General features: G+C 38.7%; 1 protein-coding gene across 1 annotated transcript in view; it reads left to right on the forward strand.

The window, feature by feature from the left end:
* Nucleotides 1-27,203, forward strand: part of Ttn (titin) — a 285,547-nt gene that overhangs the window by 60,961 nt on the left and 197,383 nt on the right. Inside the window, exons 46-70 of the mRNA XM_042688233.1 lie at nt 10,009-12,703; nt 13,467-13,745; nt 15,376-15,939; nt 16,436-16,717; nt 16,820-17,098; nt 17,515-17,793; nt 17,891-18,169; nt 18,289-18,576; nt 18,692-18,970; nt 19,066-19,347; nt 19,441-19,719; nt 19,832-20,110; nt 20,212-20,490; nt 20,708-20,995; nt 21,124-21,402; nt 21,554-21,835; nt 21,935-22,213; nt 22,330-22,608; nt 22,721-22,999; nt 23,116-23,403; nt 23,622-23,900; nt 24,077-24,358; nt 25,452-25,730; nt 25,850-26,128; nt 26,844-27,122. Coding sequence (XP_042544167.1) covers nt 10,009-12,703; nt 13,467-13,745; nt 15,376-15,939; nt 16,436-16,717; nt 16,820-17,098; nt 17,515-17,793; nt 17,891-18,169; nt 18,289-18,576; nt 18,692-18,970; nt 19,066-19,347; nt 19,441-19,719; nt 19,832-20,110; nt 20,212-20,490; nt 20,708-20,995; nt 21,124-21,402; nt 21,554-21,835; nt 21,935-22,213; nt 22,330-22,608; nt 22,721-22,999; nt 23,116-23,403; nt 23,622-23,900; nt 24,077-24,358; nt 25,452-25,730; nt 25,850-26,128; nt 26,844-27,122 — 9,715 coding nt within the window. The remainder of the gene's footprint in view (nt 1-10,008; nt 12,704-13,466; nt 13,746-15,375; nt 15,940-16,435; nt 16,718-16,819; nt 17,099-17,514; nt 17,794-17,890; nt 18,170-18,288; nt 18,577-18,691; nt 18,971-19,065; nt 19,348-19,440; nt 19,720-19,831; nt 20,111-20,211; nt 20,491-20,707; nt 20,996-21,123; nt 21,403-21,553; nt 21,836-21,934; nt 22,214-22,329; nt 22,609-22,720; nt 23,000-23,115; nt 23,404-23,621; nt 23,901-24,076; nt 24,359-25,451; nt 25,731-25,849; nt 26,129-26,843; nt 27,123-27,203) is intronic.

Raw genomic sequence — 27,203 nt, forward strand, 5'->3', positions numbered from 1 at the left:
AGAGGCAAGAAAAAATTTACTGGAGAAAAAGAAATTATCCCTTTTAGAGACATCATCTGAAATAAAGACTTTGAAAAGTGAAGCTGATGGTGAAGGAATTCTCTTCTCTAGAGAGGAAATGAAGAGCAGGTCTTTGTCTGCTCTAGCTGAAAATAGGGAGAAAATAGATCTTTCAAGTCAGAGTATCTTCCAAAATCCATATGGCTTTCCTAATCAAACAGTTCAAAATGTAGAATCTAGAGAATTTCTCACAAGTGTTCAAACTACAGTTGATGAAGACATTCTCCAGAACAAAAGTAGACTGAGCCAACAGGCACCTCTAGAAGAAAGTCCACCAAAAGACCATGTATATGATAGACCTCTGGTAAATGAAAATATCCAAGCAAGACAACAGCTTGAAGGAATTATAGACAGTACCAAAAGTGGAGAGTCATCTGCATCTCTCACTAATATATACTGGAATGAAGAAGTATATGAGTCTCCTGACAAGCTATCTCAGGTTCCAATGCCACACACCAGGGAATCTTTGGATACATTTGTAAATACTGAAGAAAGTGAAGAGATCAACAGTGAAAGAATTACACAGGGTGATTGGAGAGAGTTGCAGTACTCTGCTTCCACAGAAGTTGAAGAATTCCAAGTTGAACGAGAGGAAAGAACAAGAGTTTTTGAAAATCCTTCCCCAAAACGTCCCCAGCGTTGTCCACCTTCCTTTCTTCAAGACATTGAATCTCAAGAAGTGTATGAAGGTGACAGTTGTAAATTTGTATGTCATTTTCAAGGCTATCCTCAGCCCATAGTGACATGGTACAACAACGATAAACCAATCCCACGGAATCAAGGGTTTACCATTCATACTTTAGAAAACTACTCAACATTAACTTTTTCTTCTGTACATCTGCAAAATGAAGGTTCTGTGACCTGTGTGCTGTTTAACCAATATGGAACAGTAAAGACAACAGGTATACTCAGAGTGAGAACAAAACAAAGACATGATGTCCAACCACATGAAGTCCCAGCATTCCATGACTATACAGAGGAGGAGGAGGAACTGGCTTTGATGTTTGACAAAGGAAAATGCAGTCATCCATCTCTGAGTCAAGCGGGCCCAACCAATGTCCACATGTTATCAATGAATCCACCAGGCCCTGCCTCTGCAAACACGGAACTGCTTTCTTTCCCTGTAGAAATTCAGATAACAGCAGCTACTCCAACCCCAGAACAGGATAAAGACTCAAGAGAAATATTTCAGCTGGAATCTGAAACAACATACAGAAATCAAGCTCGTCAGTCACCAAAACACAAATTTATATTCTCAAGTGATATTACTAATGAGCCACCAGAAATTTTACAAGAAATGCCGAAGCATGCCAGGTGTAGAGAAGGGGATTCTGTAATACTTGAATGTGTAATATCTGGTGAGCCTCAGCCAGTGGTAACATGGTTTCAAAATGGAGTCCCTTTAAAGCCAAACCAGAAGTTCCAATGTGAAGCAATTAATTGTAGCTATCGATTATATATTAATAATGTCAATTCTCAAGATTTTGGGAATTATAAATGTGTTGCTGAAAACAATTCAGGTACAGCTGAGAGTATTTTGAATCTAACTGTAGAACCGGTCACTTATAGGGAATATAGTCAGTTTGAAAATATTAGTAGAATTTATGCACAATATCCTGGAGATCAACAAGCACAAGGTCAGAGCAAAGCTGTACAGGCTCATTTATATGATTATTCAGCTGGTCCGTTCACTCCTCAATCAAATGTAAAAGAACATTCTATAAGGGAGTATTTTCAAAGCCTTGAGAAAATTGAGCAGGTAAACCAGAGAGATCAGGTGTACCATACAACATCTAGAGAAAGACTACCCAGATTTACACAAGATGTTTCTCGACCCACAAAAATCAACCAACCTCTCACAGCTGAACTCATACAATGGGCAGGTGAAGAGAAAGAGGAATATGTAAATGAAAAAGAAAAGCTGAATCAAGCAGAAGGTATCATTTATCCATTTGTTGATGATTTAAGTCAAGTTAATATCAAGAAAGATGAAAAAAATGATTTTGGAAAATCTGGTGGATTTGAATGGGAAAATGTACAAGAGTATGATACAAGTGACTATTTGTTAACTCCTCACTCCAAAAGAACTTCTGAAAAAGTTCAAAATACAAAGGATTCACCTAGAATTGTATATGAAAAACCCCTGGTGGAAGAGAGATACTTCCCTGGAAAAAAGGTAAAACATAAAATCATTGCATTTGAAAAGTTAAAACATGTAGAAAAAGGAGTTCTAGAAAAAAGACCTACAAAGAAATCATTTGTTACCCCTCCTCAAAGGAAGCTTGATAACACAGACTTTTCATTAAAGCAAAGAGAATCAAGATCAGGCAATCTAAATGCAAATATACATGAGGAAGAGAAAATATCTTCAAACACAGAACCAGATTCATCTACTATTGTCATGAATTTAAAGCTTCTTTCCTCTCAAATTCATAAAGAATTTGAAGTACAAGAAAAAGAGCAACAGAAAGAAATAGGTTCCCCAAATCAATCTGTTGTTGCTGAAACCATTGAACATGAAGCCCATATTACATTTGACCTAAAGAAATTTCATTCACAAATAGAAAATGTAGATGTAGAATTCCAAGAATTAGAGAGTGGACAAGAAGAAGCTTATCCCAAGATGGAACACCCTTCAGAAATCACAGGTGCTCCAGACATTGTATTTGATCTAAAACAAGTATATTCTCATCTAGGAGATTCAGCCAAGGAGTTCCAAGGGGAAGAAACTAAGCAACAACAAGAAACACATGATAAAGAAGAACTTCTTAGTTCTGAAACTTTACCACATGCACAGAAACAAAATATAACGATTTTAGAAACGGATCATTCTCTTAAATCTTTTTCTGAAGCAATCTGTAATGAACCATGGGCCTTATTTCAAGCCCCATCTACAAATGTAGGAGAAACTGGTATTTCTGAGAAAGACAGCTCTCTAGAAAATGGAGGTGACAGTTTTATCTCACATTTGAAAAAGGCAGCAAGAGGGGAAAGGCTCTTAGAGACTAATTTAATGGAAGAAGAATCCACTTCTGGAGATGAGCCGGCATCACACGAAAGGCAAGAGGGTAGGACACAGGAATTTACAAATGGAAAGCTGGAAGACCACAGAGATGATGTTGAGGAAACAGACATGTTCCACAGACAGCTCTCTCTGAGTCAGTGCTTGCCTTTCTTGATGACTGATGAACAGAATCCAAATGAACAAATAAGCAAAACAATTGATGCCTCACAAGAAAGATGTTATGAAGAAGTTCAAGTTCAACATGAAGTCTCTTTCTCCACCACAGAAGGAGAAAAGATAGAAGCTTGTTTTTCTGAAAACCTTCCTCAACTGGAAGAAGTATGCACAGCTAAAGAAATAGAATCTGAGACTTCTCTAACACAGTATTTACTAGCTGTGGGAAAGCATGAAGTGCCTCAAACTGACACCAAACACAAAGCAGAACTTGTCCACAGTGAATCAATCACTTCAATGGAGGTTGAAGAAGTCACATTCAACACTGTATATGAATATTATAAACAAAAACAGGACTCTGTAGATCGCCCATATTCTCCTGAATCAGACATTTCCATTGATGTGGGAAGTACGAGCAGTGAAGATATCTCTGAGTTAGATCAGTTCTATACCCCACCTTCATCTGTGGAACACTTCGAGTCTCAGAAATCTCCTGATTTCTATTGTAATCCTTCAGATACAACTCAACAATCCTCAGTCAATTCAGAAGACAAGACTTTTGAAAGCTACTGCCCACCCTTAGAGGAAGTCACTGAAGGATATTTAACACCTTCTAAAGGCGAAATAACAGAAAGATACACCACACCCCCAGGGGAGGCTCTAGAGAGATTTTCTACACCTCCAGGTGAGGCTCTAGAGAGATTTTCTACACCCCCAGGTGAGGCTCTAGAGAGATTTTCTACACCCCCAGGTGAGGCTCTAGAGAGATTTTCTACACCTCCAGGTGAGGCTCTAGAGAGATTTTCTACACCCCCAGGGGAGGCTCTAGAGAGATTTTCTACACCCCCAGGGGAGGCTCTAGAGAGAGTTTCTATACCCCCAGGGAAAATTTTAGAGAGAGATTTTATGCCTACTAGAGGACCAAATCTCACTAGAAATGTAAAAATATACCCATCAAAAATAGAAAGGGAAGACAGTACTCCAAATGAACATTTCCATACACCTACAGAAGAGAGAAGTTCAACTTATGAAATGTGGCGTTCTGATTCATTCGGTACACCTAATGAAGCCATTGAACCAAAAGACAATGAAATGCCTCCGTCTTTCATTGAACCTCTCACCAAAAGGAAGATATATGAAAACACCACGTTAGGCTTCATTGTTGAAGTTGAGGGCCTTCCAATACCAGGTGTGAAATGGTATCGAAATAAATCTTTGCTAGATCCAGATGAAAGAATCAAAATGGAAAGAGTGGGTAACGTGTGTTCTTTGGAAATTTCTAACATTCAAAAGGGAGAGGGAGGTGAATACATGTGCCATGCTGTAAACATCATAGGAGAAGCAAAGAGCTTCGCAAAGGTGGACATAATACCCCAAGAAGAAAGAGCGGTCGCACTGCCACCTCCGGTCACTCATCAGCATGTCATGGAGTTTGATTTGGAAAATACCACCTCATCAAGAACACCTTCTCCTCAAGAAATTGTCCTGGAAGTTGAATTGAGTGAAAAAGATGTCAAGGAATTTGAGAAACAAGTGAAAATAGTCACAGTTCCCGAATTTACTCCTGATCATAAGAGCATGATTGTGAGTCTAGATGTTCTTCCATTGAATCTGGCCGACCCACACATGAGTTCCACAGGGAAAGAAGACACAGACTTAAAAATCGATTTGGAAGTATTTGAAATGCCTCCTCGCTTCATAACACCTATTTGCGATTTTAAAATTCCAGAAAATTCAGATGCTGTATTCAAATGTTCAGTCATAGGCATCCCTACTCCCGAAGTTAAATGGTACAAAGAATATATGTGTATTGAACCAGATAATGCAAAATACGTGATCAGTGAGGAGAAAGGGTGTCATATCCTGAAGATTCGAAATGTCTGCCCTTACGATAGTGCCACATACAGGTGCAGAGCTATGAACTGTGTGGGTGAGGCTATCTGCCGGGGCTTCCTCACCATGGGAGATGCTGAAATATTCAGTATGCTAGCACAGAAGAGTAAGGTGACTTTAAGCAGCGTAAGGGAAGAATTAGTCTTAAGGAGTAAATATGCAGACAGCTTTTTTGAATTTCAGGTGGTGGAAGGGCCTCCCAGATTTATCAAAGGCATTTCTGACTGTCATGCACCATTAGGAACAGCCGCATATTTCCAGTGTTTAGTTCGTGGTTCTCCAAGACCCACAGTTAACTGGTACAAAGATGGGAAAATGGTCCAAGGAATAAGGTTCAGTGCTGAGGAAAGTGGCATAGGATTCCACAACTTATTTATAACGAGTTTAATAAAAAGTGACGAAGGTGAGTACCGGTGTGTAGCTACAAATGATTCTGGAATGGCCGAGAGCTGTGCAGTCCTCACCCTAACATAAATAGCCATGCTCCAGGACGTCAGTAATCATTAGTGCTGGAGCGCTTTCATAGATTTTCTTTTTTTTTTTTTTTTTTGCTGGACGTGGGGCCTGAACTCTGGGCCTGGGAGCTGTCCCTCAGCTCTTCAGCTCAAGGCTAGCGCTCTACCACTTGAGCCACAGAGCCACTGCCAGCTTTTTCTGCTTATGTGGTGCTGAGGAATCGAACCCAGGGCCTCATGCATGCAAGGCAAGCACTCTACCACTGAGCCACCTTCCCAGCCCATCATAGTTTTTCAAACGGATATGAATCTAATAAACTTTCAAATATGTCTGCTCTATTCAAATCACCATACTGAAGATCCCCGGAGAAGCTTTCTCACCGTGTGGAAATTTCATCTTTGTAATCCATGTAAATATTCTGTTATCTGCACTGTGAGTTATCACTTCTGTCAATAATGCTGTGTATCCTCAAGCATCATTAAATATCTTCTTGGCTACCCAATTGCTGTACTTCTCTTTTTTCCTCTTCTGTACAGTGATTCCACAGGATACATTCTCTTTGAGGAGATAAATTATATGTAAGTACACCAGCTGGGTGCTGGTGGCTCACACTTGAAATCCTAGCTACTCAGGAAGCTGATATCTGAGGATCACAGTTTGAAGCTAGCATAGGCAGAAAGGTACATCGATACTTACATCTAATTAAGTAAGGAACAAAAGCTGAAAATAAGCATGTGTCTCCAAGCCAGGTACAAGTGGCTCATGCCTGTAATCCTAGCTACTCAGGAGGCTATGATGTGAGGATCATAGGAAGTCCATGAGAGTCTTATCTCTAATAAACTACTCAGGAAGAGCCGGAAGTGGGGCTATGGCTCAAATGGCAGGGCACTATCTTTGAGCACAAAGAGGCTCAGGGAAAGAACTCAGGCCCTGTGGACTAGAAAAAAAATGTGGCTCCAGTGGTAGAGCACTGGCCTAGAGTGAAAAACAAGCAGAGCACAAGGCTATGAGTTCAATACCCAGACTAGAGCACATGCACACACATGCAATAAAGAATAAATTATGTCAGATAAGTTGGTAAGGGAAAAAATCTCTGCTCCCGTTCTAAATTTTTTTTGAATTTTAATCCTTGTGCATCCAAACCTATGTTTATTTGCTCACTCTCAAAATAAGCTAACTAAACAATAAAAGTAAGCTATGCCCAAAGGTTGCCTAACTTTATAATCTGTTCTACAATGCAACTTTCATGTATTAATTTTCCTCTTTTAAAAGTATTTTCATAATTAATATCTTTCTTCTTGTTTTGTATAGGATCTGAAAGGATCACTTATATTCTCTAAGGGACATGATTTTTTCCAGAACTTTTTTTTGGGGGGGATGGGGTTCTAGTCGTGGGGCCTGAACTCTTTTTTTTTTTTAATGATATGTGGGGCCTGAACTCTGGGTCTGGGTGCTGTCCCTCAGCACTTCAGCCCAAGGTTAGCACTCTACCACTTGAGCCACAGTGCCACTTCCAGCTTTTTTTTCTTTTTGCTTATGTGGTGCTGAGGAATCGAACCCAGGGCCTCATGCATGCAAGGCAAGCACTCTACCACTGAGCCACCTTCCCAGCCCTTTTTCCAGAAATTTTAAGAATAATAGACAATGATCTTTTCACATTTGGAAATATTTACTCAGCTTCTGAGAGGGCATCATGTCTAAAGTGTGCATGTATTTAATATTTGACTATGAGAAAGAAATTACCATATTTCATTTCCATATATATTTAAAACTGGGTTCTTGTTTCAGAATATGTAGAAAAAGGTAGAAAAAAAGAGACATTGTTAGACTGGAACTCAGTATGGTAATCTGTGTTCTAGATTATATGCTCATACTAAGATCATAATCTTCAATGTCATATTTTACTGATTTTTATTTTTGAAAGTAGCCATAAATTTCACTAAGATGCTTATAAATATGTATTAAATCTTCATTTATTCAATGTTTTCATTCATTAAATGTTCTTATGTAAGATTTAATAGTTATGAAGAAATTCAGTTTTCTTATCTAAAATAAATGGCTGGTATAAGTCTTCAAAGGTGATATTCAATACTAAAGGTCTGTTGTCATCCTAGTAGTAAATACTCTTAATTATGATTTATAATAAAATTTTAGTTCTATAATAGATGAAATAAATAATAGAATCTACTAATGAAATTAGAAATAAACCCCTCTCCAATTCTTAAATTATTTAGTATTACCTAGTGGCTATCTCTCACCCACAGGAAGCAGCATTAAGTGTCATGATAATATTAAGCACATTAATTTTAATTTTAAGTATAAGCATTTGATGTAAATTTGATTTTCACAAATAATCTATGTATCTGATTGCTTACTATTTTTCTTGCAACTATTAAATTCTTTTTTCCCACAATGAGAATTTTTTAACAGTTTTCCAAACTAAAAGAAAACACCTGCTTGCCATCCACAAAACGTTTTAAAATAATTTAAGGAGTTGGGCACTGGTAGCTCATGCCTATAATCCTAGCTACTTGGGAGGCTGAGATCTGAGGATCACAGTTCAAAGGTAACCCTGGCAGGAAATTCTGTGAGATTCTTATCTCCAATAATTACTCAGAAAAAGCTGAAAGTGGTTCTGTGGCTCAAGTAGTAAAGTACTAGCCTTTTGCACAAAGTGGCTCAGGAACAGTGTCCAAGCCATGTTCCAGCTCCAGTATTGGGAAAAAAATTAAATAAGAAAACCAATTTAGAGTTAGCATAACTCATAATGAGATAGATAAAACACTAAGCAACAATCATATCAGTGTAAGCAATGAGCACATAATATTGATAATAATATATCACATCAAAAACCTATAGAATAAAATGAGTATATGCAGAATAACAATGACTAAATAAGAATAAGCCTTTTCCACAATGGGCTTCCATATTAATTGTTGTAGATAATTAAATGAATGTATTTTCTGACTTGAAGACACATAACTTAAAAGCCTAAAATATTAATTTCCCTGATGCTGAAGAATTCATTGTATTTTACATAGTCAAATTTAGACATGATGATTAGCTATTACTGCTTCATGTACTTTTAACTTCACTTTCATGTTTCAGCACATTTAAATTTCATTTACTATCTTTCATGGTTAGTGCACCATGTTTTGAAGTAGGGGCAAGACTTTGAAAATATTAAAGCGAGTAAAGGTATTTTAACTATATTCACATTTATTCCTTTTCTAGATACTTTAGGAGTTAAAAAGAAGGAAAAGCTAATATAAGTAATGCAGATTAAGTATAAAGTTAAGTGGCCATCCTTAGGTTATAGAATTAACCAGTGGTTTTATGGGGTTACTAGGAGCAAGCATAAAGAACTGAGTATATATTCTACATGTTATATATTCTAACAGTATGTGCATAGCCAACAGACATAAGTTCAGTCTTCTAGTGCTTACTCATTAATATAGAAAGGAATTGAGACCTATGAAAGTGTACTAAAAACGAAATACAACTGCTTAAGGCCGTGAAACTATTTGTAGCAAGGCTGTGCTATGTCCCTAGCAAATGTAATGTAAAATCTTCATTCCCTATTATCAAATTACCTTCTTTCATCCTGTCATGCATGATGCTGTTTGAGTATCTGTCATTCACTGTTTCCTGCTCAATAATGCTGTATAGATTTTCCTTTCAGAATAAACTGCAATCAAAAATTTAATATTGGAGTCTTTTTCTCTTATTTTGTATTCCTCAGTTTTTTGGTTTTGGTTTTTGTTTTTTTACCACTGCCCTATAAGAGATATGTTGAAGTAATGGTGACAATTTACACAGACAAAGGAAAACCTTTCTTTCTAGTACCTGACAATAATGGTTTCTATGCAAATTAGTCTTACTAAACTACATTGAATGCTTTCCCTAGATCAACCTCTAAGCTGATGCAAAACATCTTATGTAATATATCTTATATAATGTATAAGATGTTTTATTTAATCAGGCTTAAACAATGAAAATCATTTTAAACTTAAGAAAATCCTATTTGACAATTCTGTAGCTTTTCAGAACTCTATTTAGTAATTCTGAATTATTTTATCTGAAATATTTAGGTAGCAATTTCTCAAACTGTAGAATTCAAACTATATCGCAAGGAAAATTCATGAAATCATCTTCCACTCATAAAGTATACCAAATTAAGTCGATCAAAACTTGTATGTCTGCCATATTAGAATCATGTCATTTTGTATAATAATCTAAAAGAAATTAGCAACATGTTTTGATAATCTCAGAATAATCTAATGGCTCCAGAAAAAGAAAAACAGGCAGAAGTTTCTCAGTTGGTACTTAATTCTTTGATTTTATTGTTGCTATTAAATTTTATATTGTTATTGTTATTGTTACAATTTTGTAGTTAACTAATCATTTTTCTCCATACAGAGATTTCTAATTTTCTATCTGCTGAGGAAGAAGGATGTCAAACCTACAATTCTGAGCTTCAGCTATCTAATATAAGTGAAACACTTGAACTTTTGTCTGAACCAGTTCAGTCAACTCAAACAGAATCCAAAAAGGAAGGCAGGGTTCCAGTTTTTATCAAAGAAGTTGCAAATGCTGAAACAAGTATTGGGGATGTTGCTAAGCTGTCTGTCACTGTCACAGGCATTCCCAAGCCTAAAATTCAGTGGTTCTTTAATGGAGAAATGTTAACCCCTTCTACCGATTACAAATTTGTTTTTGATGGTGATAATTATAGCCTGATCATTCTATTCACCAAATTTGAGGATGAAGGAGAGTATACATGTATGGCCAGTAATGAGTATGGAAAATCAGTATGCAGTGCCTATCTAAAGATAAATCCCAAAGGAGAAGGATGCAAAGAGATAGAAACAGATCCAGGAGTGCATACATCTCAGGGACAAGTGGAGGGTCCCTGTCCTCCTTACTTTCTTAAAGAGTTAAAACCAGTCCACTGTACTGTGGGGCTCCCTGCCATCTTTGACTACTTGGTGCATGGGAGTCCTCCCCCCACTGTTGTATGGTTCAAAGAAAATAAGCAGCTTTGCACCAATGTTTATCATACCATCATTTATAATCCTGATGGTTCTGGGAAACTCATAGTCAACGACCCTCAAAGGGAGGACTGTGGCCTGTATATCTGTAAAGCTGAGAATGTGTGGGGTCAGTCTACCTGTGCTGCCCAGCTGCTGGTGCTTCCAGAAGACACAGATGTGATTGATGCTCCAGGAAAAGTGAAGTCTGAGGCTCCTGATGATGTTGCAGAGAAGCCATTAAAGAGCCCTGCAGTTGAGACACTGGACTCAGAGCAGGAAACTTTAGCTTTTGTGAAGGATACCACTTTGAAAGGTGCTTTAATTGCAGAAGAAAAGGAACAATATGAACATATTGTTAAAATGAATGACGTAAGCCATGGAATTACTTTAGGGGTTCAGCCATTACAGTCCACAGGCCTTTTGGAACAGGACAGGCCTACTCCTGAAAGCAGCAGCGTGCTCCCTTCTATCAATGGTACTGTTCACGTGCAGCCCAACCACGAACCAGCACCCAATGTACAGCTGCAGATTGTCCAGCTCCCGAAAACCCTCTCCAAAGAAGATACTTGGAAGTGTCAAGAGCCTGAAAACATTTTTCCAAGGGCTTTGTCTGTAGAACAAGTAAGTTCAAGAACAATAACTGAACCTGACTGGATTCATCCACAGTCCTCAGCCGAACTGCCAGCACATTCTGATTCACCCTCTGTGTCTGAAGAAGCACCAGTTCCTGGAGTGGAAAGAGAGCAAATAAAAACTCTTCCAAAACAAGAGACACAAAGTGCTCTGCTCCTGAGTCAGAGCTTACTTGAAGGACATGTGGAAAATTTTCAGGGTCCCAATGTTGAGATTTCTGAGGTCAACTATGAGCCCCAGGTTACTTCAGAACACATATGCACAGAAGGAAAAATTCTGATGGAAAGTGCAGATCAACTAAAAAGTGCCGGGCAAGATGTTGCTGTCAAGAGAGATGAAAGCAAGTCCTTAAACTTTCCACTAGTACTTGAGGACAAGCATGTCTTACTCAAGGAGGAACGTTCTGATGACCCAGCAATGTCCCCGAACCAAACCACTGAGTATAGAAAAGAGTCCCAGGTGGTAAAAGGAGTACAAGAAGTGCAGGGAAGTGGCATTTTATTGAAGGAAAGTCTGCTGCCTAGTATTCCAGAACAAAGATTAAACCTGAAAGCTCAGATCAGGAGGGCTCTGCAAGGTGCTGTGGCGATGGAACAGCCAAGTCTTTTCTCTGAGTGGTTAAGAAACATAGAAAAGGTGGAGGTCAGGAACATAAGCTTCACCCAAGAGCCCAAACGAATCCTGTGCACCTACCTTATTACTTCAGTGAAGTCTTTAATAGAAGAAGTGACCATTGCTATTGAAGATATTGATCCTCAAATGGCTAACCTGAAAACTGAACTCAAGGATGCTTTGTGCTCTATTATATGTGAAGAAATAAACATCTTAACAGCCGAGGATCCCAGAATTCAGACAGGAAACACACTAGATCTATGGGACAAAGTGGCCTATTTTTCAGATCCACAGAAAGTTGAGGCAATCACTGAACCAGAAGTCACATCTAGATATTTTGTTTCCACTGAAGAGGTTAGTTGTTCTCACGTGGAAAGTCAGGTCAAAGATGTGAATCCCCCTGCCACCGATGAGGTTGCTTCCTCTGCTGTGTCTGATGAAACCCAGGACGAGAGTCTGAAACCCCTAGAGGAAAAAGAGAAACCTTCTGAAAATGGTACTCAGGAGGTTGCTTTGGGAAAGGCACAGAGAGCTGAGGATAGTTTAACTAAAGAGCATTACCCCATTATACTTATGCCCTTAGTAGATGTCATTTCTGAAGAAGGCGATGTTGTATATCTCACATCATCCATAGAAAATGCTAAAGAGGTGAATTGGTATTTTGAGGGCAAACTGGTACCTTCAGATGAAAAGTTCAAGTGTTTACAAGAGCAAAATACATATACACTAGTAATCAACACAGTAAATGCAGAAGAGCATCAAGGAGACTATGTCTGTGAGGCCTGGAATGACAGTGGGAAAGCAACAACTTCAGCAAAACTCACTGTAGGAAAAAGAGGTTGGATATTATGGATGAAATGGTTCAAGCTCTAATACTCACTGGATTTGAATAACTTAGGTTTCATCACAGAATTGTCACTTATTTTTCACTTTCAGAATGCAAGTTATTTAGAACAGGAATGGATTCACAGACATAATCATGGTTATATGTTCTTCAATTGCCTTGTTGGGTAGTACATTATCATATCTATGAGACTACTTTTAAAATAAAACATATTCTTATATGTTTTATGATGTTGAAGAATGTGCTTTTTAGTTATTTTACCTGACAATATTTTAATGATATGTAATAAAAAGCTATCTGTGAATAGCTAGCCTCTCCAAAATAACCACACCCATCTATAAATTGAAAATAACCATGATTAGTTGTCCATTTGTGCTTCTTGTTTGGGTTTATTTTTTGCTTTTCTTCACTTAATCACTGTACTTAATATACCATATTTTTCACATTAGTTGCAGTGTTCCTGGTAAGCATGGTATATTTAAATGATATATCATGCTGCAATGCATGTACACCCATAGCACAACATTTTAATAGTATTTTTTCATAAGTCACAATTGAATATGTTGAGAGCTACTTATTGTCTTCTTTTACCTTGAATGATCTTTCTTATTTTCCAGGCATTTGTCTTAAACTGCTGTAATTTGTCTCACCAATTTTAACTGTTTTACTTCATTAGCAGCAGCAAAAGTTAGAAGAGAGGGGAAATCATGGGATGCCTGATAAAGAGGCATGCTAACAGATTCTGTTTCCTTTGCAGCTGCCCCTGTGATCAAGAGGAGAATTGAGCCTCTGGAAGTAGCTCTAGGCCACCTCGCCAAATTCACCTGTGAGATCCAAAGTGCACCCAATGTCCGGTTCCAGTGGTTCAAAGCTGGCCGGGAGATTTATGAGAGTGACAAGTGTTCTATTCGATCTTCAAATTACGTGTCCAGCCTGGAAATCCTCAGAACCCAGGTAGTCGACTGTGGCGAGTACACCTGCAAAGCTTCCAATGAATATGGCAGTGTCAGCTGTACAGCCACACTTACAGTGACAGGTAAATATGTACATGGTCATGGAGGTTGTCAGTTCATTTCACATTGTTGCTTATGTTGTTTCCTTTTCAGGAGCAGGAAGTGCCACCAGCCAGACACACCGACAACCACGGTGGGAACCTGGTGGCTAGGAACTGCAAAACCTGTGTAGGGTAGACCATTATTCTATATAGTTATACTTTTATCTGCAACCAAAGGAAAAGTATGGATTAAGGACATTGTTAAATCATCAAATTAGCCTGGCTTGGTCCTTAATATAAAATATTTCAAAAGAGTGCGGCACTAATAAAAAAAATAAATGATATCTCCATGTATTTGGAATTCAGAACTAAATAGTTGATTAGGAACAGAATTACAAAAAAAAAGTTTGTTTTTTTTCTAAGTCAGCATATGATTAAGTTTAAATCCTAAGTGAAATGAAGGAGGATAACTAATAATGGACTATAAACAAAGACTCTCACCAAAAGCTTTATTCCAAACTTAAGGAGACCCACTACTACACAAACATTATGCTCTGTTTTCTAATTGACATATAGGATGACTTTCAACAAGTTCGTCCTCACTAAATGCTTGCAATTGGTTTATAAAACATCAATAGCTGTTTTGTGCTTTCTCTCTCTGTCTCTCTGTCTCTCTGTCTTTCTCTCACCTTCACTTTCTTTCTCCTAAGAGAGTGTGAGTAGGAACTACGGTTTGAGGAATGGAGTCACAGTGCCTGGAAATTGTGCACTGGTGTTGAAAGGTGACATCTTTTTCAACAAAAAGCATGCGGGGGCAAACACAGGTATCATGTCTCCTGGACATGAACAAGGCAAAGTTCTACTAAACTTTTTCTTTTCAGACACCTCTTTACATATCAGAAAATCATTGAGATTCAAGAAACCCAGCCCATAATGACCGAGCCAGTGGTTTTCATTTTGTAATCAAAATATCTCCTTGCAACCAAGTATATGGAATTATGTTACATGATGCCTTTGGATGTTTCTGCCCAAATAAAGCCAATTCAGTAATATGACTGAATCAAAGCTTTGGACAAGGAGGTTAATTTTAAAAAGCTAGTTAGCAAAAGAAATTTCTAAAATCTTGCTACAAAGTGGAATAGAAATGGGAAATGCCTACAATTAAATACTTTTATAAGTTTGATACTGCCCAGGAGACCCATTTAAAGTCAAACCTCTTAAAGATATCATGGCATTTAACACAAGGTTAGAGAGACCTTATAAAACCCCTTCTGTCTTCTTCTCACAACACCTATACTCTTCAGAAGAGTCAAATACATTTCCTTTATCTTTCTTACATAGTCTTCTCACTTGTAGAATTAAAATATCCACTGAATTGCTTATCAAATAATTCAAACTACTATTCTGCCACAATAAAGACAAAGCTTTAGCAATGTTGCTTCCCAGAGAAACATTTGTTCTTTGATGGACACAAAGTGATGTGTCATTCCTTTATCATGAACCTTCCTCCTTTTCCTTCAAAGAATCTTTTAGTCTTATTACATGGATTACTTTATTTTAAGTAATATCTCACGTCTACCTAAAGAATAACTCATCTCTGTCTTGGAATACTGTAATTATGGCAAGAGCTTTGTTGAGAACTCCTGTAATGCTAGAACATTTTCTTTTGCAGAGGCGTATCCACCAACCTTTCTCTCCAGACCCAAGTCTCTTACAACTTTTGTGGGGAAGGCAGCCAAGTTTCTCTGCACAGTGTCAGGGACTCCTGTGATTGAAACCATTTGGCAGAAAGATGGCTCTGCCCTGTCACCTTCACCTAACTGCAGGATTTCAGATGCAGAGAATAAGCACAGTTTAGAACTCTCAAATCTTACTATTCAGGACAGGGGAGTATACTCCTGTAAGGCTTCCAACAAGTTTGGAGCCGATATCTGCCAAGCAGAGTTGATCATCATTGACAAACCACACTTCATTAAAGAATTAGAGCCTGTGCAGTCGGCTATCAATAAGAAGGTACACCTTGAGTGTCAAGTTGATGAAGACAGGAAAGTCACAGTCACATGGAACAAAGATGGGCAGAAAATTCCCCCTGGGAAAGATTATAAGATCTATTTTGAAGATAAAATAGCATCACTTGAGATCCCGCTGGCAAAATTAAAAGATTCTGGAACCTATGTGTGCACAGCTTCCAATGAGGCTGGGAGCAGCTCTTCTTCAGCCACAGTCACAATTAGAGGTAAGATTCCCAGGGAATCATTTGTCAGTTCTTTCTTTGAAAGAGAATCTCAGTATAACAGTACTCATGTGCTTTGTTATTTAAATAATTCCATTTAGCCAATGGGAACATTCTGACCTTATTTGATTGTGTTTTTTTAACCTTCTTCAGAATTCTTACTTTTGTTCTGTTAAACATGTCTGTCACTAACAAAACGTGCTTAAATTTTTAAGAGCTTCATGTCTAGGCAATTCATATTTATCTTCTTTATTAAGTTCTTCTTTGTATAGATATAGTCTGTTTGCTTATTTGTTTGGTTGCTTGTTTTGTTTTTAAATCAAGGGACAAGTAAAGTGCTTGAGAGTGCCAAAAAAGCTATCAAACACACCTGGTTTTTCAGAAATTTCATGAAGATATTTTTCTATGTCCTGTCTTTTTGTAGTGTGTGTCTGCATTTCTTCTGTGGAGTTAATGCTTCAGCTTTTTTTCCATTCTCTTTTTTGTACACTTCATGTAGAACCACCAGCCTTCGTGAAGAAGGTGGATCCCTCTTACTTAATGCTCCCCGGTGAATCCGCACGCCTGCATTGCAAACTGAAAGGCTCACCTGTGATCCAAGTCACTTGGTTTAAAAATAACAAAGAACTTAGTGAAAGTAACACAATTCGAATGTCTTTTGTCAATTCTGAGGCTATCCTTGACATCACGGATGTGAAAGTTGAAGACAGTGGGACTTACTCATGTGAAGCCACGAATGATGTGGGCAGTGACAGCTGTAGTACAGAGATAGTTATCAAAGGTTTGTTTACTGCATTGTGGGCTCTTGTTTCTCTGAGAAAACATGTCCCTTTTTCTCTTCTGGGCACACATTACTTACCCAATGCTTTCCTGCTTTTTGTAGAGCCTCCTTCTTTCGTCAAAACTCTTGAGCCTGCAGACATAGTGAGAGGAACAAATGCCTTGCTGCAGTGTGAAATCGCAGGCACAGGACCATTTGAAATTAGCTGGTTCAAGGATAAGAAGCAAATACGAAGTAGTAAAAAATACAGGTTATTTTCCCAGAAGTCTCTTGTGTCTCTGGAAATCTTTTCTTTCAATAGTGCAGATGTTGGTGAATATGAATGTGTTGTGGCCAACGAAGTGGGAAAGTGTGGCTGCAGGGCGACACATTTATTGAAAGGTCAGTGTGTGAAAAGCCACTCTATCTTTAATGAAGTGTCCTGATAGCATGTTTTAATGCATGAAAAGAAAACTAAAATTTTGTTCCTCTCATCTTCTCCTAGCCTTAAATTTTTACTTTGCCTTGGTTTGACTTGGGGGACTTTTACCTAATCTTATAGGGATGGCATTGTAAATATTTATGATCTGATAATGTCATTAGTTGTTTTGTCAACTGATAAGCATTTATCCTCTATGCCAGTTTCTTGGATGGAATTGTTAATTCTTAAATTTTCTTTCTTCTTTCTAATTAACCAATGTGCTATCAAATAGTAGTAGTAGAGAAGACAAATATAATCTAAGTAGAAACTCTTAAGGAGGGATGGTGTTGGAAATGTGTAAGAACTAATGGGTTACATGCTCTCTTTCTTTAACTAGAACCACCAACCTTTGTCAAGAAAGTAGATGATTTTACCGCACTTGCAGGACAAACTGTTACCTTGCAAGCTGCTGTCAGAGGGTCTGAACCCATCTCTGTCTCGTGGATGAGAGGCCAAGAGGTTATTAAGGAAGATGGAAAAGTCAAAATGAGCTTTTCCAATGGTGTTGCTGTCTTGATAATCCCTGATGTCCATATTAGTTTGGGTGGCAAATATACATGTCTGGCTGAAAATGAAGCAGGAAGTCAAACATCTGTTGGTGAACTGACAGTGAAAGGTTAGTGTAGGAACATTGTGAACTTGAGTCACCCTTTCCCTTTAAAGTGAGCTCCTCATTCACACCCAGGTATACTAACAATTTCATACCATTGTAGAACCTGCAAAAATCACGGAGAGAGCAGAGCTGATCCAGGTGACCTCAGGGGACCCAGCCACGCTGGAGTACACAGTCACAGGCACCCCAGAACTTAAGACCAAGTGGTACAAAGATGGGAGACCCTTGGTTGCCAGTAAAAAGTACCGAATAAGCTTTAAAAACAATGTTGCCCAACTGAAATTTTATTCAGCTGAATTGCATGACAGTGGCCAGTACACATTTGAGGTTTCCAACGAAGTGGGCAGCAGCTCCTGCGAGACTACGTTCACAGTATTAGGTTAGTATTTTTAGAAAACTGTGCTACCTGGTTCTTTAAAACCCAACAAATAACCAAAAATGAGCCAGTGAGCACTTTCCCATGTTGATCTTTTTTTTTCCTTCCTGCGTCATGAACAGATCGAGACATCGCTCCATTTTTTACCAAACCTTTACGCAATGTGGATAGTGTCCTTAGTGGTGCCTGCAGGCTAGACTGCAAGATCGCAGGTTCACTCCCCATGAGGGTGTCCTGGTTGAAGGATGGTAAAGAAATAGCAGCATCTGACAGATACAGAATAGCATTTGTGGAAGGCACAGCGTCTTTGGAGATCAGCAAAGTAGACATGAGTGACGCAGGGAATTTCACGTGTCGAGCCACCAATTCTGTGGGAAGCAAAGACAGCAGTGGAGCTCTGATTGTACAAGGTTGGCAGAAACTTTGCGTTTCATTTGTACTATAAACATTGTTCAAATTAATTGTTCTTCCCTGAGAGCCCATCCCTAAACTCTTTAAAACTTCTTTCTTATACTCGTTCTTCAGAACCACCCAGTTTTGTAACTAAACCAGGATCCAGGGCTGTTCTTCCCGGCTCAGCAGTCTGCTTGAAGAGCACTTTCCAAGGGTCCACTCCTCTTACTATCAAATGGTTTAAGGATGATAAAGAGCTGGTTTCTGGTGGAAGCTGCTATATTACCAAAGAAGCTTTAGAGAGTTCCTTGGAACTCTATGCAGTAAAAACCTCTGATTCAGGCACCTATACATGCAAAGTTAACAATGTTGCCGGAGGCGTGGAGTGCAGTGCAAACTTGTTTGTAAAAGGTTTGCCTTCTTTCTTTGACATCTTTGTGCTACTCTTGTTTCATAAGCTCTTTCCTCTTGGTCATGTTTCTTAATAAACTACCTTCCTTCCACAGAACCTGCTACATTTGTTGAAAAGTTAGAGCCATCACAGCTCTTAAAGAAGGGGGATGCCACTCAACTAGCCTGCAAAGTAATTGGTACCCCTCCAATTAAAATAACCTGGTTTGCAAATGACAGAGAACTCAAGGACAGCAGAAAACACAAAATGTCTTTTATGGAGTCCATTGCCACTTTAAGACTTACAGATATTGCCATTGAAGACAGTGGTGAATATATGTGCAAAGCTCAAAACGAGGCTGGCAGTGACCATTGCACTAGCATTATAATAGTCAAAGGTTTGTGTCCACTTTGTCCTTGTATTACCAAGTATTTGGTCGATAGCACAGACCTCTTGCCACCTAACTTAAGTTGTTCCTTTTCTACTATAGAGTTACCTTACTTTACGAAGGAATTTAAGCCAATTGAAGTATTGAAAGAATATGATGTCATGTTATTGGCTGAGGTGGCAGGCACACCTCCCTTTGAGATCACTTGGTTCAAAGACAATACAACCCTGCGAAGTGGTAGAAAGTATAAAACCTTCATTCAAGATCAACTAGTTAGCCTGCAGATCCTCAAGTTCATTGCTGCTGATGCTGGTGAATATCAGTGTCGGGTGACCAACGAGGTGGGCAGCAGCACCTGCAGTGCCAGGGTGACTTTAAGAGGTTAGTGTTGGCTCAAATGAAACCTGGCTTTTCTGTAGAGTTCATTCTTTAAACTGAAAGAGCTAGTTTTTCTATAGAATTAGTATTGATTGAAAATCCATTCTTCTATTAGAACCCCCATCCTTTACAAAGAAGATTGAGAGCACCAGCTCCCTCCGTGGTGGCACAGCTGCCTTCCAGGCCACTCTGAAGGGTTCCTTGCCAATCACAGTGACTTGGTTAAAAGATAATGACGAAATCACTGAAGATGATAATACAAGGATGACGTTTGAGAACAACGTGGCCAGTTTGTACCTCAGTGGCATTGAAGTCAAACACGACGGGAAATATGTCTGTCAGGCCAAAAATGATGCAGGAATACAAAGATGTTCAGCATTGCTCTCAGTCAAAGGTTGGTTTAGAAAGTTTGCCTTGGCTTTGAAGAAGAAATACAGATGTCAGTTGATCAGAACAACAGCTCACAGCCTACATCTATTGCTTTGTTCTCTACAGAACCTGCGACAATTACCGAAGAGGCTGTGTCCATAGACGTCACTCAAGGAGACCCAGCCACTTTGCAAGTTAAATTTTCAGGAACTAAGGAGATTATAGCCAAATGGTTTAAAGATGGCCAAGAACTGAGCCTGGGTCCAAAATACAAAATCAGTGTCACCGACAGGGTCTCAATACTGAAGATTATTTCTACAGAAAAGAAAGATAGTGGAGAATATACATTCGAAGTCCAAAATGATGTTGGGAGAAGCAGTTGCAAGGCTAGCATTAATGTATTAGGTTGGTATTGCTTATCAATAAAGAGGAACTGGGCTTCTTTCTCCCTTACAGTTGGAGAAAATACAGGAATGGAGTATAACTCAGTGGCAGAGCACTTGCCTCGCATGGGAGAGACCCTGAGTTTATTTCCCATCATAGTCATATTAAAAGAGATAAAGGAGAGAGATCAAAGGAGAGAGAATAACCTTTTTCTTTCTTTTGCTTTTTTATTGGATAGATCTTATCATACCCCCTTCATTCACCAAGAAGCTGAAGAAAATGGACAGCATTAAAGGGTCTTTTATTGACTTAGAATGTATAGTGGCTGGGTCACATCCCATAAGCATCCAGTGGTTCAAAGATGACCAAGAAATCTCAGCTAGTGACAAGTACAAGTTCTCTTTTCATGATAATACTGCCTTCCTGGAAATCAGTCAGCTGGAAGGTTCAGACAGTGGTACCTACACTTGCTCTGCCACCAACAAAGCAGGGCACAACCAGTGCAGTGGGCATCTGACTGTCAAAGGTTGGCAACTTTTACCTGTACTCAATAAGAATTTATTAATCACTCATTTCTTCATTCTTATCTTTCATTGCTAAGCTCTAAAACAAAATTTCCCTCTCTCTATTTTGCTTCTTGTTCTTTTACCCCAGAACCCCCTTACTTCGTGGAAAAGCCACAGTCACAAGATGTAAACCCAAGTACACGGGTTCACCTAAAGGCGCTTGTGGGTGGCACTGCACCCATGACCATAAAGTGGTTTAAAGACAACAAAGAGTTGCACTCTGGGGCATCTCGCTCCATTTGGAAAGATGATACCTCTACCATTCTAGAGGTCTTTTCAGCCAAAGCTGCCGACTCTGGGACCTACATTTGCCAACTAAGCAATGATGTTGGTACAGCAACCAGTAAAGCCACTGTCTTTGTCAAAGGTCTGGTCTCAACATCTTCTCATTTTCTTGCTTTCCTATGTTTTCTTAGAGAGGGGGTAGAGGGAAGAAGTCTATTAAGAAATCATTGCTAATTGTACTCTATTGTAAAAAAAAAAAATCCCAACATCACACTCTTTTTTTCCATCTTCAGAACCTCCTCAATTCATTAAGAAACCCAGTCCAGTATTAGTGCTGAGGAATGGACAGTCAACAACATTTGAATGCCAAATAACAGGCACTCCAGAGATCAGAGTGTCTTGGTATCTGGATGGGAATGAAATAACAGATGTCAGGAAACATGGCATTTCCTTTGTGGATGGTCTAGCCAGTTTCCAGATTTCTGGTGCCAGGGTAGAAAACAGTGGGACTTACGTCTGTGAAGCTCGGAATGACGCCGGCACAGCAAGCTGCAGCATTGAGCTGAAAGTGAAAGGTTGGTTATCAGACTCTGGTGTGCTTCTAGCCATGCTGCCGGACGGTCCTGGGTCTTCCCTTGAGTAAGCCGCTCTTTGTCTTCCTTTAAACTCTGTAGAACCGCCAGCCTTTGTTAGAGAGCTGAGGCCTGTGGAGGTTGTGAAAGACAGTGATGTGGAACTGGAGTGTGAAGTTACAGGAACAGCTCCATTTGAAGTCACTTGGCTGAAGAATAATAAGGAAATACGCAGTGGCAAAAAGTATACAGTGACTGACCGTGTGTCAGTGTTTCACCTCCACATAACCAAATGTGACCCTTCCGATACTGGTGAATATCAGTGCATTATATCCAATGAAGGTGGCAGCTGCTCTTGCAGTACTCGAGTGGCCCTGAAAGGTCAGTGATAGGCAAGGCGAAGCTACCAACTAAAATCTCTGAAGACTCTTTCATCTTAGGATGAGTTGGAGTTAAAAATTTACCCCATCTTTACACACTGTCTTATTTAATCACAGATCCACCATCGTTCACCAAGAAGATAGACAATGTCACCACTGTCTTGAAGAGTTCCGCCACCTTTCAGGGTACCGTGGCAGGCTCACCCCCCATCTCCATAGCATGGCTAAAGGATGACCAGATTCTTGATGAAGATGACAATGTCCACATTTCATTTGTGAACAATGTGGCCACACTTCAAATCAGAAGTGTGGATAATGGACATAGTGGGAGATATACCTGTCAAGCCAAGAACGAATCAGGCGTTGAGAGGTGTTACGCTTTCCTTTTAGTACAAGGTTGGTGAGCCATCCTCCTTCCATGGAAGTCCAGGAAAACAGTTTCATAAACACACCTTAGTTCCAGTGGAATTAATAATGTAACTCACCTCTATTTTCATTCTTACTACAGAACCTGCTCAAATCATAGAGAAAGCTAAATCGTTTGATGTTACTGAGAAAGACCCCGTTACCTTGGAGTGTGTTGTGGCTGGAACACCAGAACTCAAAGTGAAATGGCTTAAAGATGGCAAACAAATCGTACCAAGTAGATATTTTTCGATGAGTTTTGAAAATAATGTAGCCAGTTTCAGGATTCAGTCAGTAATGAAGCAAGACAGTGGGCAGTATACTTTCAAGGTGGAAAACGACTTTGGAAGCAGTAGCTGTGATGCCTACCTGAGAGTGCTAGGTGTGTATCATTGCCCAGTTAGCTCCCTTGTTTAGATATTTTGTCCTTTGTACTATAAAGTCAAGACCATATCAAATCCACATTAATGGATGCATTTTGCTGTTTGCATTGGACAGATCAAGATATTCCTCCATCATTTACCAAAAAATTAAGTAAAATGGACAAAGTTCTGGGCTCTTCTATTCATATGGAATGCAAAGTTTCTGGCTCGCTTCCTATTAGTGCTCAGTGGTTTAAAGATGGAAAAGAAATAACTACAGGTGCAAAATACAGACTTGTGTGTCACGAAAACACTGTGTCATTGGACGTTAATAATCTGGAATTAGAAGATACTGCAAATTACACATGCAAGGTGTCAAATATAGCAGGAGATGATGCATGCAGTGGCATCTTAACTGTGAAAGGTTAGAATTTCTTTACCTTCTTGGTTCTTCTTAAGGAATGTTTTGAAAATACTCTTATATCTTTTAAAGCTAAATCTTTAGGTATGTGTTCATTGAGTTGAAGAAATATTCAGCCATTATCTCTTTTCCTGAGTTGTTTTCTTATATGTACATCAAAATGTCAAACTATTTCAACTATAAGGAATATAATAAAAATATATCTTTCTTGAAATCTATAGAACCACCAAGCTTCCTAGTGAAACCTGAGCGACAACAAGCCATACCTGATTCTACAGTAGAATTTAAGGCAGTACTAAAAGGAACACCACCATTTAAAATAAGATGGTTTAAGGATGATGTGGAACTTACCTCTGGACCTAAATGTTTCATTGGTTTGGAAGGTTCAACTAGCTTCTTAAATCTCTATACAGTGGATGCTTCCAAGACTGGACAATATACTTGCCAAGTTACCAATGACGTTGGTAGCGACTCTTGCACTACAATGTTGCTTGTGACAGGTGTGCAAGTTCGATTGTTTTATGTTTCTGTCTGGCCTGTGGCTCTAGTTCCTCTGTGCTGTTCTAACACAATAACTGTATTTGTCAGATACCACTTGTTTTCTTTTACTTACGTATGACTAAACTTGTGTTGTTCACTACTGTTCCTCATAATATCCTCTTTCCTGACTCTCTAGAACCACCAAAGTTTGTAAAGAAACTAGAAGCATCCAAAATAGTGAAAGCAGGTGACTCCACACGCCTGGAATGTAAGATAACTGGATCTCCAGAAATCAGAGTTGTGTGGTACAGAAACGAACATGAACTCTCAGCCAGTGATCAATACCAAATGACTTTCATCGACTCAGTGGCTGTCCTACAGATGAACAGTCTCGGTACTGAGGACAGTGGAGATTTCATTTGTGAGGCCCACAATCCTGCTGGCAGCACAAGCTGTAGTACCAAGGTTATAGTAAAAGGTAGAAATCTTGTTTTCATCTTCTTAATTAATTAAAATTTACCGTCTTCTCCCTTGGGTATTCTTTTCCATTATCTCAATTTCCATTTCAGATCATAGGATGCTCCCCCATACTAGTATTATTTCCCTTTTTAGATATTATTTCTTCTTAAGCATTAGTTATGTGTACCTAGTCATTTTGAGATATTTTTCCTGCTATTCTAATACCATAATTTTGATCCCTCAAAATACATTGGCCAAGCTTCAGTGATGTTTAGAAAACATACACAAAAAGTAAGCATTTTTAAAACTAGTTTTTTGCCTTCCATAAACTTATGCATACAGTACTTTATTCACTTATAATGCGTGTCTTAAGAACATGATTATTTATTACATTTATGCAATGCACAAGCCAGATAGGCTTTACCATTAAATTTTTTGAATGAAAATAATATATTTTTCCTAAGAATTATTTTCTATCTTAAAAATATGACTATTCCATGATGAAAATAGTGTTGGTATTCCCTGCTGTCATTTTCCAATATCAATTATGCATCTATCTATGATAATATATGTAAACAGATATATATATAGAGAGAGAGAGAGAGATTTGTTTATTTATTTATTTTAGCCACAAAGCCCAAAGGTTTCATGTTGCAATACAGTTTTTGCAATCACCATTTTCCAAATAGGAAGGCATAGATCTCAGCAGTCACGGTGGCTTCAGGCTACCTCAATTGTTAAACACGCATATTCCTGAAAGAATCTCATAACTCCCACGAACCATTTTTGTTAACGTACTTATTTGATTACAAATTTTGTGTCAATTTCACCAGTCCAATGCAAAGTAATGAGGATGAATAAATAGAATTTTGAACTGCTCAATCACAACATCTACAATCTTTCCGTGTTTTCTACTCATCTAGTTGATTATCTTGTAAAGATTAATGGCCTCTTGGAAGCAGTTATCATTTAATAGTGATCATGTCAGATGCCATTTACCCATTTTGGTCTCTTACAACTTTCTTCCAATGTATAAACAAGAAATAAGCAAAAAGCCTTAATTCTAATGAAATTAAATAGTCCAATTCATGAAACATTCTCATTCTTCACAGAGCCTCCTGTTTTTAGCAGTTTCCCTCCTGTAGTAGAAACTCTTAAAAACACTGAAGTCAGTCTTGAATGTGAGCTATCAGGAACACCACCATTTGAGGTGGTGTGGTACAAAGACAAGCGACAGCTCCGAAGCAGCAAGAAATACAAGATTGCCTCTAAAAACTTCCACGCAAGTATTCACATCCTCAATGTGGAATCCACAGACATCGGTGAATACCACTGCAAAGCACAGAATGAAGTGGGAAGTGACGCTTGTATTTGTAGAATACAATTAAAAGGTAAGCATGTTTCCTGTATGTGGCAGACAGGAATATCAGGAATGCATGAAATGCTCACTTCTGTCTTCTGTTATCTGGACCCTCTTTTCAACACTCTCCATCCATCTTTTCTTGTTCAGAACCACCAAAATTTGTTTCCAAACTGAGCAGCCTCACGGTAGTAGCTGGCGAGCCTGCAGAGTTACAAGCATCCATAGAGGGTGCCCAGCCCATTTCTGTCCAGTGGCTTAAAGAGAAAGAAGTGATTAGAGAAAGTGAAAACATCAGAATTGCCTTTGTGGACAATGTTGCAACGCTACAGTTTGCAAAAACAGAGCCCGCTGATGCTGGGAAGTATGTCTGCCAGATCAAGAACGATGGTGGAATGAGGGAAAGCATGGCTACTCTGACTGTTTTAGGTTGGTATCACAGTCCACTGATAGAAATGATGTCAGATGTTGGAATGACTTATAAGCAGAATCTTTTGCTCTGAATTCTAGCACCAGTTTGATCCACACCTATGTGGAAGATTTAGGGGAAAGACCTAATGAATCTCTCTCTCAAACACTATCTACTTTTTCTATGATTAAGAAAAAGAAGCCATCTGCTTTATGGTGGATATGCTATTTTTCTTGAGACATTAGCAAATACAATCTTGGATATATTTTGACTAAGCAAGGATCAGTCGGAAGCCCAACTTGTAGTACAAGGAAATTTTGTTTCCAGAGTACTGGTTGTTAAAGCCGAGGAGACTCCAAAGATCAACATTTGATAGGGACAAAAGCTGTTTGCATACCAACTTTCGAACTATTGTTGTTAGTAACTAAATGAAGGAGGAAAATACCAAACAATTCATAATTACAGGTAGTCTTAGTCTAAGGAGAGTCAAATATAAACCAAAACACATTGCCCGATATGCATTATCTAAATTGTTTGGGGGGTTGTATAGTTCTCAAATGTTTTCTGATAATAGCTGCTATAATTTTATAATTGCCTGTAAACCTGAAGTCACATTTAAAGTCAAGAGAGAAGACTAGCGTAAGTCTCAGTGGGAGAAACAATCATGATGAGTTCAATAACAGAGATACATAAAGACTCCAGACCTTGACAGGTGGATATCACATTGTATTTCAGAGCCTGCAGTCATTGTTGAGAAGGCAGGGTCCATGACAGTGACTGTAGGAGAAACATGCACGTTGGAATGCAAGGTGGCCGGCACTCCTGAGCTCTCCATTGAATGGTACAAGGATGGAAAGCTGTTGACCAGCAGCCAAAAACACAAATTTAGCTTCTACAACAAAATCTCTTCCTTAAAGATTCTCTCCGCTGACCCACAAGATGCAGGCACATACACTTTCCAGGTTCAAAACAATGTTGGAAAAAGCAGCTGCACAGCTGTGGTTGATGTATCAGGTTAGTTCTCGTTTCTTACGCAAATTCCTTTTGCATTTTTCTTTCTTTCATATCTCTTTCATTCTTTCGAATTATGATGAG

Source organism: Dipodomys spectabilis, unplaced genomic scaffold (assembly GCF_019054845.1).
Source record: "Dipodomys spectabilis isolate Male_0828 unplaced genomic scaffold, ASM1905484v1 ptg000115l, whole genome shotgun sequence".
Taxonomy (NCBI): domain Eukaryota; kingdom Metazoa; phylum Chordata; class Mammalia; order Rodentia; family Heteromyidae; genus Dipodomys; species Dipodomys spectabilis.